Consider the following 13,687-nt stretch of genomic DNA (forward strand, 5'->3'; position numbering starts at 1 on the left):
ACTTTTGCTCTCAAGGTAAATGATTCGCTCATTTTTGTTTGATTTTGTATATCATCATATCACAGTACATCGACTTCTGTTTCGATAGGCTACTTGCCTCGTATTTCGTACTTCAAGTTTATCTTCATCGTGAAATTATTTATTACGTAATCTATAGGTACGTATGGTTACACGCAAGAAGTTCATCGTCATAGGCATTGTATTTCATATTCTATATCTTTGTACCTATCAAATCAACATGTATCATACCCGACGTTCCACAACTCCCAAGACCATGTAAATCCCACCATATATGGATAAAATAAAAATTTACCCAAACAATCACGGAAGTTCAACAAACCTTCACATACTTTCCTCATAACGAAAGATACAATTTCTCATGCTTGACAATATTCATCATATTATGTTTCACAATCAAATAAGAGCAATCTTATATATCATTCCGCATTTCGAAAAAAGTATGTAAAATTTCCAAAACCATCGTATTGACTTCAATCTCCAAAATCAATTTTTTTTTCATTGCAACTTTCGACATTCAATAATCCAATCCCATAGACACCAAAATACTTTTAACCTCTTTCTTCGCGGTTGGGCGTGACGAGTTGTGGTGTTGAGCCTTCGATGTTTATACCTTAGTCAATTAATACAAGAATAGATTTTGACTCAAAAGGACTCTTGGGTCCAGAGCGGAAAGAAACTGAGGCTCTGATACCAAACTGTCACGACCGCCCTTTACGGTTAATAAATATGAGCGATCGTGATTAAGAGAATCTAATAAACAGACGAAAAGGGCTAGGGTTTCAATAACGAGCTTGACCAACAATTAATATTCAAAGAAATTGACACGGAGTTTGACATTATCCAACAAAATCTCAAGAATTCAATAATTCAAACCAATTTAAAGTTGCATTCCCAATAAAGGATAAGTGAAAGCAATGTCACAGCGGAAACGACCAAGAGAATGAGTGACGTCATGTGTGAATACACAACGACACTCATAATTCAAAGATAAACAATTCATTCACCAATTAACTTGCTCAACACCACCATACTCTCGTCGCCGCTCAACCTGCACATAGGGCAAACACATGCAGGGCTGAGTACTATAAATATACTTAGTGGGCTCTTGCCGAAAACATTTTTTTATAAAAATATTATTTATCATGCCATACATAAGTAGCCATCGGGGTTTAGCTTTAGAAAGGCCAGAGGCACTCAAAATCATTTCACATAGTAAAAGTCACTTATCAGTCATTTTCCCATAAACGTTAGCCATATCTGCTCATACATGACTTGGAATGTGGCCACAAACCAAGCCACTATACCGGCCAGCCCGTACGCTAGCACACGATCTACCATAGGTGTACACTAGTCCAAGTAGGGTTTGCGGCCCTACGAGGACCCGAATTCGATTTATATAATAATGGCATATAGCCACATCAGATAGGCACGTTAAAAGTCAAATCACGGCATGATAAACACAATTTTGTTTCCATTGATAAATATTTAGGACATCGTCCTCATTTAAAAGAAAGCCCACCTAGGGGTGAGGAAAAAACCTGAAACCGAATATCCGAACCAAACCAAACCGAAATTTTGAAATTCGGTTCGGTTATTTTGGTTTTTTCGGTTCGGTTCGGTTTTGAAAATACTCAAATTTCGGTTTTTTCGGTTTGGTTCGGTTCGGGCGAAGAAAAACCGAAAAACTGAATTATATATATATTCTATTAATTTAATATATTATATTATATATAATATATAGTATATTCTTTTAATAAATTCTACTATATTATATGTATTATTAATTTTATATTATGTATAAATATTCTATTAGTATATATAAAATAAAATAAAATACACACACACATATATTAATATTATATTTATTTTTTTCAGAATTTTTAGTTTTTTCGGTTTTGTTCGGGTTTTTTTAAGTTCGGTTTTCGGTTTTTTCGGTTTCGATTTTTCGGGTTCAGTTCGTTTGGATTTTGAACTAAATTTGGTTTTGGTTCGGTTTTGACAAAAAACCGAACCGAAACCTGAATGCACACCCCTAAGCCCACCTCGACTCCTTACTTCTCAAGTACTTTTCTTCCCCTTGGTATCACGATTAACTTGCGATGATTCACCTTATACATAAATCAGCACGCTTTTCAAATAATTGAGTTAAGCGAAGTTATTTATCTCGTTTTATCTCAGTTTCCGATTATTCGGCGGCCGCTTACGCCCCTAATTCCTCCGTTGGCTCCTCGTACTTTCCACCACGATGTCAAATAAATTCGCAAAATTATATAAGCGCTTAACTGAATTCTCGCAAGTACTTCCCCTCGCAATTACATTTATTTCGAAACTTGGGGTAAATTATTCGTACATCGAATTATTCTGAGAATTAACTAGATAATTCCCCACAATTAATTTAATTATTAACTCAAAGATTTATTTAATTATTGGCCCAAACTAAAATATCACCATCAATCTTATTAATCCAATTCAAAATTTGTGAGGCCCAAATAAAAGTTGCCCAACTAATACACTCCCATCCTTATTTCTCCTTACTCAAAATAAAAAGGCCCAAATCTTTTTAAAAAAAAAACAAGGCCCAATTTCCACCATACCCCACGCCTGTCTCACTCTCTTCTTCTCCCTCTTTTCTTCTCTCTCTTTCTCTCTCACCCAAATCGGCAGTTTCCTCCGTTCCCGTCGGCTTCTCCAGTTTACCTCACGACGCCGGCCGTTGCTCGCCGGGAAGACGACGTGTTACCACCACAGTTCTGTCGGAGCAGTCGCCGGGTCAGGCAGCCTCCGTCGCACGTCGCCGCTGCTGTGCAGTCTCCTCGCTGAATGCCTCGTCGCAGGGTCAGGCCGCAGCAGGAGACGCAGTGCAGTTCGTCATGCTGCACACCACCGTCGCTGTCATCCGTCGTCGCCACTTGACTGTTGTACTACCCCGAACGTGTTCGGGCAGCCATCATTATCACCGAACCCACCCCGAAACGTCCCGAATGTCAAGTTTTATCAAACCGATCATGGTGAAAATCAGAGGTGAAATGTGAAGAGATGGATGAAGAAATGACAAATCTCCATTGATGGAGAATGAAGGAAAAAAAACAGAGGAAAAGTGACGAAGAAGAAAGAGAACAAAGGAGAGTACTTTTCATTATTGGACTACATTGTGAATTGTTACATCTTAACAACAAAACAACAAACAAAACATGATAAAATGATATGTCGTAAATGGTAAAATGATATTCTGAAACAGATTCAATGACAAACTGAACTTGAACTTGATCTTCATGCATGGACTTGAACTTCACTCTACAGCATTAGCAACTTCACTCTTCTGCAACTTCACTCTTCTGAACTTGAACTTCACTTCACAGCATTGGCAACTTCACTTTACTGGACGTGAACTTCACTCTACTTGAATTTAACAACACCACATCCTAATCTCCACAGAACCAAATCAAACCTCGGAAATATCCGATACAATCGGAGGAATAAAAAAAATGATCGGCTGAAATCAAACGCCGAAGAGAGAAAGATCGAACCTATTCAAAAAAAAGAGAAGAAATATATCGGAACATATGAGAAAGCCGAATTCAATCGGCGATAGAGCAAAACAAAACCGAATCAATCGGTGATTTGAGAGGATAAGAACCGAATTCAATCGGTGAGAAATTGCGGTGAGAAGCACCGGTGAAAAAAAAAAAGAAAAACTGACCAGAAATTGTGGATCCAAAACAAAAAATTTGAAGAACTCCGTCGAAGTCGGATGCGGCGGAGATGAAGCACGTAGCGGAAGATTTTCGCTCTGATACCATGTCAAGTTTTATCAAACCGATCATGGTGAAAATCAGAGGTGAAATGTGAAGAGATGGATGAAGAAATGATAAATCTCCATTGATGGAGAATGAAGGAAAAAAGCAGAGGAAAAGTGACGAAGAAGAAAGAGAACAAAGGAGAGTATTTTTCATTATTGGACTACATTGTGAATTGTTGATTACAAACTACACCAAGCTATGCCTTATATAGGCTTACATCTATCTGACTAACTAACTAACTTCTCTAACTAACTAACCAACTCTAATACCGAAACCAACCCGAACAGCCCCGCACAACCCCGAAACCTCACAGATAAGTTCTTGATTTGAATTCATGAATTTAAGCTCGAATCTTTGATTTAGATTGTTCAAATTATCGATTTGTTTCGTTTATTGTTTTTCATGAGATGCACTAATATGGAATTCGAGAGGAATTTGGTTGAAGAAGGGTATACCTTCAATTTGCAGATTTGCAACTGAACGAAACAGGGACCCCTCACTTTAGTTCTCAGTTTCTGACGGGAAGAGTGAATGAGTTAATTTCCAAAACATTATAGAATAGCAGGAGGGGGAAATTCTGTGTATTAGATTACCTTGAATGTGTTTTGATTGAGATATGAAGAATGACAGCCTTTGTTCTGGCAAGAAACTTAGGTTTGGTCGTGATCTGTAGGATTCCTGATTGCATAGCAACAGAGTTGGATAAGTTTAGCAAGATCGTGTAGTTCCAAAACAAGGATAAACCGAGAGGGATGGTGAATCATAGGAAAAAGATTACCTTGCACTCAATTGAGTGAGAGTTGAGAAAAATTGGCCTTTGTTCTTGAAACTTCTTGCTGATTTTGGTGGAGCAACTTGTGGGGTGGGACTTGATTGTGAATGAAATTTTATGGAGGAGTGGCGATAGAAAAAGAGGATATTAGGGTTGTGAGATATTGAAAGAGGCGTGTGATTTGGGAGAGATTAACGGATGAGGGAGGAAACGGTTTTTCATCGTGGATTGAGGGAAGATTTTGAATTCTTCCTCTTTGTTTTTTAATTAAACTGAATTTGTTTAATATTTTATTTGCAGATCACGGAGGAGGAATACCTCATCACGGAGGAGGAAAATCTCTGAGAATCTTTAATTAAATTGAATTATCGACTTGGTGACCAAGTCAACATGAAGAGGATTTAATTTGATTTGTTTAATTCACGATCCTTTGTATTTTAATTAAATTATGCAGCCCACAATTTATTTATCACGGACTACATTTTTATATTATTTACCCAATTTAATTCATCGGATCAAACACATATTTGAGTCCAATAAATATTCCTCACGGAAAGGAATTTTTAAAATCGCATTGCGGTTGTTGGGCGCCAGCGGTCGCCGGCAGTGCTGCAGCGGTCCGCTGGACATGCAGAACAGCTCCAGATTTCCAACTTTGCGTTTTGACTTCCTTTTAGGCTCAAATATGCACATTTCTCATAAAACATGTCAAAATGTAAAAATAGATAAAATATGCAAATAATGGATATGTAATGATGGTCTTAAAATCGTGTAAAATCCAAGCATATCAGCCAGTTTTTAGCCAAATAATCCTCACCTACCAAAGAGCCTACATTACAACAAAAATAAAGACCTTTCGGACTTTTGATGCTTAATCACATCTAGTAGAGGAGGGATTAGACTTTGAGCAAACCTATGGTAAACTTTGCATGATGCATGATTTGAGTGCTTATATACACTTTACCTTATACACTTTGAGAGTGAGAGAACACTTCCCATCTTTGGAAGTTTGCCACATGTGAGTGCATGAATTCAATGTGTTCCACGAGCTAGTAATGAAAGTGCACTAATAAGCCTTGCTTGATTTGATTGTGTTAATTCATGCTTGATCTATCTTTTCCATACTTTGAGGCAATTATGACGTCTAGTCCTTGTGCATTCCGTGCGTTTATATTTGTTTTTTTTTATGTTTTGTTTGAGGGCAAACAAAAATGTAAGTTTGGGGGAGTTGACACACTCGGATTTTGCACGGTTTTAAGGCCTTTATTTGGTCTATTTTGAATGTCAAAATCACAATTCATGTCTATATTTCGTATGTTTTGTCTATTTCGGTATTTTTGACGTGTTTTGTGAGAAACATGCATATTTGAGCCCAAAAAGAGAGCCAAAACGCAAAGTTGGAAATTTGGAGCTGTTCAAGACATCCAGCGGTCCGCTGCAACACAACCAGCAACCGCTGGGGGCCCCAAACCGCTAAGCCAGTAGCGGCCCACTCCGCGAAAGTTGTGCATGAAAGGAAAAACATGCCAGCGACCGCTGGGGTGTGCGCAACGGCCACTACAAGTGATCTAGAAACTACATGATGATTGCCAGCGACCGTTGAAACAAAGTGCAGCGACCACTGACCAAGAAGCAGAGGCTACGGATCAACCCACAGCGACCGCAGGCCAAGGTGTAGCGGCCCGCTGGGAAAAAGCGGCGAGCAGAAATTACCCTACTTTCTCTCCAAGACTTACCATACTTTGCAACCCATTTCCTTATTTGATGAGGGGCGATTGCTCCCTATAAATACCCCCTCAAGCTTCATCAAAATATATCTTTTCTTTGCAAAATAATTCCAAAGATTAAAAGTGAGAGTACTTCATAGTGCAAGGGATTGCAGAAAGAATCAAGACGAAGATCAATACTACAAGTATTCAACCTTTGGGTTTTATTTGCTTTAGTTCTTATTTTCTCTATGTTTTCCCTACAATCTATGTTTTTAGCTTATTCAATCATGTGTAACTAAACGCATAGGATTCTAGGGATGTGTTGGTAACGACTTTGGTTATACAATTAGTTTTCTAATTTAATATTTGTTTGTTCTTACTTTGTTTCTACCCTATGTAATTGGATAATGTTTCACGTTTGAGTGACACCTTCTGTGATGATTTAATATAACTTGCTACATAATCGTGAGAGGAGGTTGGCGGGTTAGATCCACTTAGTAGACACTACAATTAGCTTCCCTTAAAATGGTACTGTTAATTGAGAGTGAGGACTTTTCAAGGGTCTTAGGAGCTTTTAGGAGTTACAGATTTAGGATTGACGACCCTAATGTTAGTAATCAACGTTTACATCGCATGAGCATAAGCTAGGTGACTCGTTCTATCAAAGTAAGAATTGTGCTAGGGTGTTGTAGTGAGAATTTGTATAACCATAACCGTGAACGCACTATCCCCGGAATTCCTTTATCTCTTATATTTTATCTCCGTGATTTATTTACAATTAGTTGTTTATTGTTTTCAATTGTTCTTTATTTTAAAAAATTCTCAAAACTTTCAGCATTCCAAATATTAATTGAGTTTTAGTAAAAGAGAATAGACTACGTCATTTTTGTTGCATAGCACGCTCTGCTGTGCTCCCTCCTTAATAGAGGATTCATACACCTTATTTTTTTTTTTCTCTATTTCTCAGTAGCGGATCGATCCTCTGCAGTTTATAAAACCATTAGCTTACAAAACCACAACATAAGATGTTGTGGAAAAAATGCAACAATTTATACATATATGTTGCATATCTATACGTAGTAACTTAATTCACGTATCTATACATATATTTTGCATCTATATTGGTTGCAGTTATATTTTTGTTATAGACCACCTTTTTTATTTAAACTTTAAAAAATATTTCAGTTAAGTTTATAAGTAAGGTTTTTTTTTGCAGGTTAAGTTTATAAGTAGGTTGATAATTGATAATTTATAGAATTCAATTATAATATCAGAAATTATTCCTAAAATTATAACGATTAGCTCATGGTATTTAAAAATAAAAATATTTTAACAAATGAAAAATGTTAACCAAAGAATACAGAAAACATATAAGTTAATTTTAAGCATTTTTATTAATAATTTTTTTTTGGTTTTTAGTGTTTGATTGAAAATAATATTTTTCAAAAGAATATATCAAATAAAATAAATATAATTTCATTTTTTAATGAAGAGTGGACAACCTTGTTATGTTTTTTAACACATTATATAATTCATAACTTGATGGAGTATAATTGATCTTTGCAATTATATTCATGGATATTATATCTCCAATAAAAAATGCTTATAATTTAATGTAAAACTGTTCCTAAACTAATCGCGCATGAAAATGGAAATGAAAGGGCCGTATAATTAACCACGTTTTGTTCCTCTATTTGTCTGACCAATTCAAATTCAAATTCAAATTCAAATTCTTGAACAAAATGATATGAAAACCCTGATTAGCGCAGCGAGAGGCCGAGAAAGAGTAGGTTACTTGAGTTAGAGATTTTCAGTGACTACGATAAATGGAAGCTTCACGGAGAAGAGGCGGCGGCGGAATGGTGCGTATATCACCGTTACAAACAACTCGGTCCAGCGATAGGGCGGTGAGAAATCCGCGATTGGGGGAGGGGAATTTCCGCGGAAAGCACGATAAAGATGGAGGCGTCAATGTGCAGGTCATTGTGCGGTGCAGGTTAGAAATTAATTTAGTTCATTAATAATTTATTTTTGTCTCAAGTTCTGTTGTAATGTTGTTTCTTTTGTAATTTGTGTTTTATTGATAGGCCTTTGAGTGAGGATGATGAGGTTAGATTGCATGCACCTGCGGTGATTTCTTGCAATGACAGCAGAAGAGAAGTTTGCACGGTTCAGAGTGTTGCAAATAAGCAAATTGATAGGACTTTCCTATTTGACAAGGTATGGCTCTACGTTTGCTTTGTTTTCTTTTTTTATTTTATTTAAAACCTGATTTGCTCAATTTACTGTAAGAAAGACTAGAGAGAGTTGAAGACAGATATATGAGAAATGCAACACGCAGTGAGTCTTGAGAAGGGAAAAAGAAGACCGTTGGTGCCCATTGGATTAGTTAGTTAGTTGATAGAGGAGTTATTGTGTGTGATGCATAGCTAGCTTACATAACGTGTATAGTGTAGGTAGTATATATAAGTCTTCGCTCATACTTTGTATTCATTCGATCCATTTTGAGTTAATAAATAAAATCTCTCTTTCTCTCTTGTTTCCATAGTTTAGTATGGAGTATATGTGTTGATGTTCAGTAGTTTCCGCATTTTCCATTGCTGCAGTTGAAATTTGATCTAGTTTCCCAGTTGTCTGTGATGAATACTATGATACTTGTATTAAATTAGGTCTTTGGTCCATCATCCCAACAAAAAGATTTGTACGATCAAGCAGTACGCCCCATAGTATTTGAAGTTTTAGAAGGCTACAATTCCACCATCTTTGCCTACGGGCAAACTGGAACTGGGAAAACCTACACTATGGAGGGTGGGTCAGGAAAAAAGGTTTGATATGGAGTCTTTAAATTTAGTGCCCCTCTATGCTGCAATGTTTAACAAAATGGTTTGTTGATTAGACTCTTCCCATTGCAGAATGGTGATATCCCAAGTGATGCTGGGGTTATTCCAAGAGCCATTAGACAAATTTTTGACATCTTAGAAGCTAAAAAAGCTGAGTACAGCTTGAAGGTCACATTCTTAGAACTTTACAATGAGGAAATAACAGATCTTTTGGCGCCAAAAGAATGTTCGAAATTCGTACAAGACAAATCAAAGAAACCAATAGCCCTCTTGGAGGATGGAAAAGGGGGAATTTTTGTTAGGGGATTGGAAGAAGAAACTGTGAAAACAGCTGAAGAAATATATAATATCTTGGAGAAAGGTTCTGCCAAGAGAAGAACAGCAGAGACCCTTCTCAACAAACAGAGCAGCCGTTCTCACTCTGTATTTTCTATCACTATTCATATCAAGGAGTGTACTCCACATGAAGAGAAGATGATCAAATGTGGGAAGCTAAACTTAGTCGACCTGGCTGGCTCAGAAAATATTTCACGTTCCGGTGCAAGGGAGGTTAGAAATCTGTGCTAAGGCTTTTCTCTTGGCCTTTTCTGAATGAACTCACCAACCAACTTGATACAAAATTTAAGTTGGAAGCAAAATAAAATTATTTTTCATTACAATATTATAATAATGTTATGAATATAGTATATTTTATTTTCTTCACCAGGAAAGAGCAAGGGAAGCAGGTGAGATAAACAAAAGTTTGCTGACACTTGGTCGAGTCATAAATGCCTTGGTTGAACATTCTGTTCATATACCCTACAGGTAGATAATTGTGTAAATATCATACTTAGCATAAGTTTGTCATCTAAAATGTTTCATGAAATATCAGAGATAGCAAGTTAACAAGGTTGCTGAAAGATTCATTGGGAGGGGAAACAAAGACCTGTATAATTGCTACGATATCACCTTCCTCCCATTGTTTAGAAGGGACACTCAGTACATTAGATTATGCTCATCGTGCCAAAAACATAAAGAAAAAGCCGGAGGTTAGTAGTAGTCTTTACATATTTAACTATGTGCACTTAAGTGATTCCAAAGTCATCATCTAAACGAACTTAATTGTTAATAATTACAGGTTAATCAGAAGATGATTAAGTCCGTCCTAATCAAGGATTTCTACTTTGAAATTGATCGACTAAAACAAGGTCGTTAGTTGCCCTCCAACTGTCTACTTTAATGATCTACATTATTGAGTTGTGTCACATTTTTCCTAACAAAGATTTTTCTGTTGTTTAGAGGTACATGTTACAAGAGAGAAGAATGAAATCTATGTACCAAAAGATCATTTTCTCAAGGATGAGGCTGAGAAAAAGGTTTAGTGTGGAGTATTATTAAACTTAGTAAATTCCTCTTGGAAGTTATAATAGAAACATACCCTGACTTTTTCATACATTATGCCAAACATTTCAGGTGATGTTAGAGAATATTGAGCGTATGGAAATTGTTAAAGGGAACAAGCACTTGGCTTCCGAGAGGACCTGGAAACTGCTGAATCATATGTCTCTATTCTGTTCGCCAAAATTGGTCAGGATACTTACTTCAAAACTCCCAAGTATATTTTCTCGGATCAAATATCGTTTATTTATAATGTCGTTTTTGTTCCACAGAGGAAGGATAAAATTGAAGACACCGATAGAGTGCTTATACAGAAATTCCAATCCGAATTGGCTCAGCAGCTTGAGATCTTACATAAGGCGATAGCATCTGCCACCACAACTGATGAAATATATATGATCTTAGAGAAAGGTTCTGCCAAGAGGAGAACATCAGAGACCCTTCTCAACAAACATAACAGCCGTTCTAACTCTGTATTTTCTATCAATCTTCATATCAACGAGTGTACTCCAGAAGGAGAGGAGATGATCATATGTGGGAATCTAAACTTAGTCGACCTGGCTGGCTCAGAAAATATTTCACGTTCCGGTGCAAGAGAGGTTACAAATTTGTGCTAAGTCTTTTCTCTTGGCCTTTCCTGAATGAACTCACCAACCAACTTGATACTAAATTTAAGTTGGAAGCCTAATGCAATCATTTTTCATTACAATATGATAAAAATGTTTTGAATACAGTATATTTTATTTTCTTTACCAGGGAAGAGCACGGGAAGCAGGTGAGATAAACAAAAGTTTGCTGACACTTGGTCGAGTCATAAATGCCTTGGTTGAACATTATGCTCAAATACCCTACAGGTAGGTAATTGTGTACATATCATAGTTAACATAAGATTCGTCATCTAAAGTGTCTCACGAAATATCAGAGATAGCAAGTTAACAAGGTTGCTGAATGATTCTTTGGGAGGGGAAACAAAGACCTGTATAATTGCTACGATATCATCTTCCTCCCACTGTTTAAACGGGACACTCAGTACATTAGATTATGCTCATCGTACCAAAAACATAAAGAAAAAGCCGGAGGTTAGTAGTAGTCTTTACATATTTAACTATGTGCACTTAAGTGACTCCAAAGTCATCATCTAAATGAAATTAATTGTTAATAATTACAGGTTAATCAGAAGATGATTAAGTCCGTCCTGATCAAGGATTTCTACTTTGAAATTGATCGACTAAAACAAGGTCGTTAGTTGCCCTCCAGCTGTCTACTTTAATGATCTACTTTATTGAGTTCTGCGACATTTTTCCTAACAAAGAATTTTCTTATGTTTAGAGGTGCATGTTACAAGAGAGAAGAATGAAATCTATCTACCAATAGATCATTTTCTCCGGGATGAGGCTGAGAAAAAGGTTTAGTGTGGAGTATTATTAAACTTTGTAAATTCCTCTTGGAAGTTATAATAGAAATATACCCTGATTTTTGCATACATTATGCCAAACATTTCAGGTGATGTTAGAGAATATCGAGCATATGGAAATTGTTAAAGGGAACAAGCACTTGGCCTCCGAGAGGACCTGGAAACTGCTGAATCATATGTCTCTATTCTATTCGCCAAAATTGGTCAGGATACTTACTTCAAAACACCCAAGTATATTTTCTCAGATCAAATATCGTTTATTTATAATGTCGTTTTTGTTCCACAGAGGAAGGATAACATTGAAGACAACGATAGAGTGCTTATACAGAAATTCCAATCCAAATTGGTTCAGCAGCATGGGATCTTATATAAGGCGGTAGCATCTGCCACCACGCAGCAAGAACACCACCTTAAAGCAATGGAAAAAGATATGCATCTGTTTGTATCTTCAAAGATAGAGGTATGGTCTATACACATACACGGGCTTGTGATTTCTGAAATGGTTAGATGCTAAATTTATCAACGGTCTCAACTTCTGTACTAATAGGCTACTAAACAACTTCAAGATCAATTAGAGAAATTGAAATCCATGTATGGCTCGGGAATCAAGACTTTAGGGGATTTTGCCGGAGAACTTGATGGTAACTCTCAATCGGAAAGAAATGGGGGGCGGCAGAAGTTCAAGGCTATCTAAGGCCGGATTGCACCTGATCCCGAGGTAAGGGATGGTTGAAAATATAGCCCGGTTGATTTGTTTTAAGTGTGTTGTGTTGGTTTTGTGCGTGTTGTCATTTGTGTGTTCTTTTTTTTGTATAGTGTTTAGAGTCTAGTTTAGATTAGAGTCGGTCAGGGGAGTAACCAGGCTGGAATACGACTTATTCTTTTTGTTTGTCTTCACGCTTGAGGACAAGCATGTGGTAAGTGTGAGCAGTTTGATAAGTCGCATTCTAGGCCTTGGTTACGGGTCAGTATGATGTGCGTAAATGATTAGATTTGCAAAATAGTTGCTCAAAGTATGCAGGATAAGCGCTCCAGCCAGTAGGAGAGTTTCGGAATGATTCAAGTGAAAAGGGTGTCAGAAAGATCTCATGCTAACCTGTATACATGTTAAAACGGCTCGAGATGGAGAAGAAAGATAGCTGGGAAGATCAGCCGCTAGCAAGGGGGCAAAAGAGTCATTTCATTGCTTGAAGTCTACCCTAAAAATCAAGGGAGGCCTCCCTATATAATGAAGCCACTTGAAAAGGAGATGAAGTAGTTAGAAGACTCCTAAGCTTAGTTAGCAATCTCTTCGGCAGATCACTCCTTCAGCATTGTCTTTCGTATTTCTCGTTCCTCGCCACAACCATGATCACTTGAGTTCCAGAAGCTCCCAGAGTTCCAGTCATCCTCGTTCCAGTCAGCAAGATCATAGTATAGAAGTTTCATCGCCCGGAGTGGCAAAACACTTTTATTGCATTTTCGTAGTTTAATTTACTTGCATTTTCCTTACGTTGGATCTTTGTTGCTTTTGAATTTCGCTGCTTTGAAGTACTTGTTGAAGATCCGAACATGTTTAGTGCTATGAAGTTAATTTGTGTTCATTTTGTCGTGCTGATTTCCTTTCTTCCTACCTAGTTAGCTTAGATCTTGTGTTTCTGGTTGTTTTAAGTGTTAAATTGTTATTCCTGCTTTCGTCGCAACTTGCTCTAAGTTAGTTTAATTTGGAACTGTTTGATTGTGAAGAGAATCGTTGCATGCGAAGTCTAGTTTTT

The 13,687-nt window shown here is 37.0% G+C and overlaps 1 protein-coding gene across 1 annotated transcript; it reads left to right on the forward strand.

Annotated features, from left to right (window-relative positions):
• The first annotated feature begins 8,055 nt into the window (after positions 1 to 8,055).
• Positions 8,056 to 12,773, forward strand: LOC121810559 (kinesin-like protein KIN-5D). The gene is made up of 15 exons (XM_042211323.1): positions 8,056 to 8,298; positions 8,390 to 8,522; positions 8,972 to 9,127; positions 9,215 to 9,691; positions 9,849 to 9,946; positions 10,014 to 10,170; positions 10,260 to 10,329; positions 10,421 to 10,497; positions 10,595 to 10,708; positions 10,792 to 11,118; positions 11,276 to 11,373; positions 12,063 to 12,136; positions 12,218 to 12,393; positions 12,481 to 12,618; positions 12,750 to 12,773. Exons 1-15 carry the CDS (start codon positions 8,129 to 8,131, stop codon positions 12,771 to 12,773), a joined length of 2,289 nt encoding a protein of 762 aa, XP_042067257.1. The 5' UTR covers positions 8,056 to 8,128.
• The last annotated feature ends 914 nt before the right edge of the window (positions 12,774 to 13,687 follow it).

The sequence above is a fragment of the Salvia splendens genome, chromosome 7 (genome assembly GCF_004379255.2).
Source record: "Salvia splendens isolate huo1 chromosome 7, SspV2, whole genome shotgun sequence".
NCBI classification, from domain to species: domain Eukaryota; kingdom Viridiplantae; phylum Streptophyta; class Magnoliopsida; order Lamiales; family Lamiaceae; genus Salvia; species Salvia splendens.

What these genes read in the sequence shown, in the direction of transcription:
- LOC121810559 (XM_042211323.1), top strand. Translation starts at nt 8,129, where the DNA reads ATGGAAGCTTCACGGAGAAGAGGCGGCGGCGGAATGGTGCGTATATCA. An exon ending in ACATAAAGAAAAAGCCGGAG is followed by an intron (nt 10,171 to 10,259) that starts GTTAGTAGTAGT and finishes TAATAATTACAG; the next exon opens with GTTAATCAGAAGATGATTAA. An exon ending in TATTCTATTCGCCAAAATTG is followed by an intron (nt 12,137 to 12,217) that starts GTCAGGATACTT and finishes TTTTTGTTCCAC; the next exon opens with AGAGGAAGGATAACATTGAA.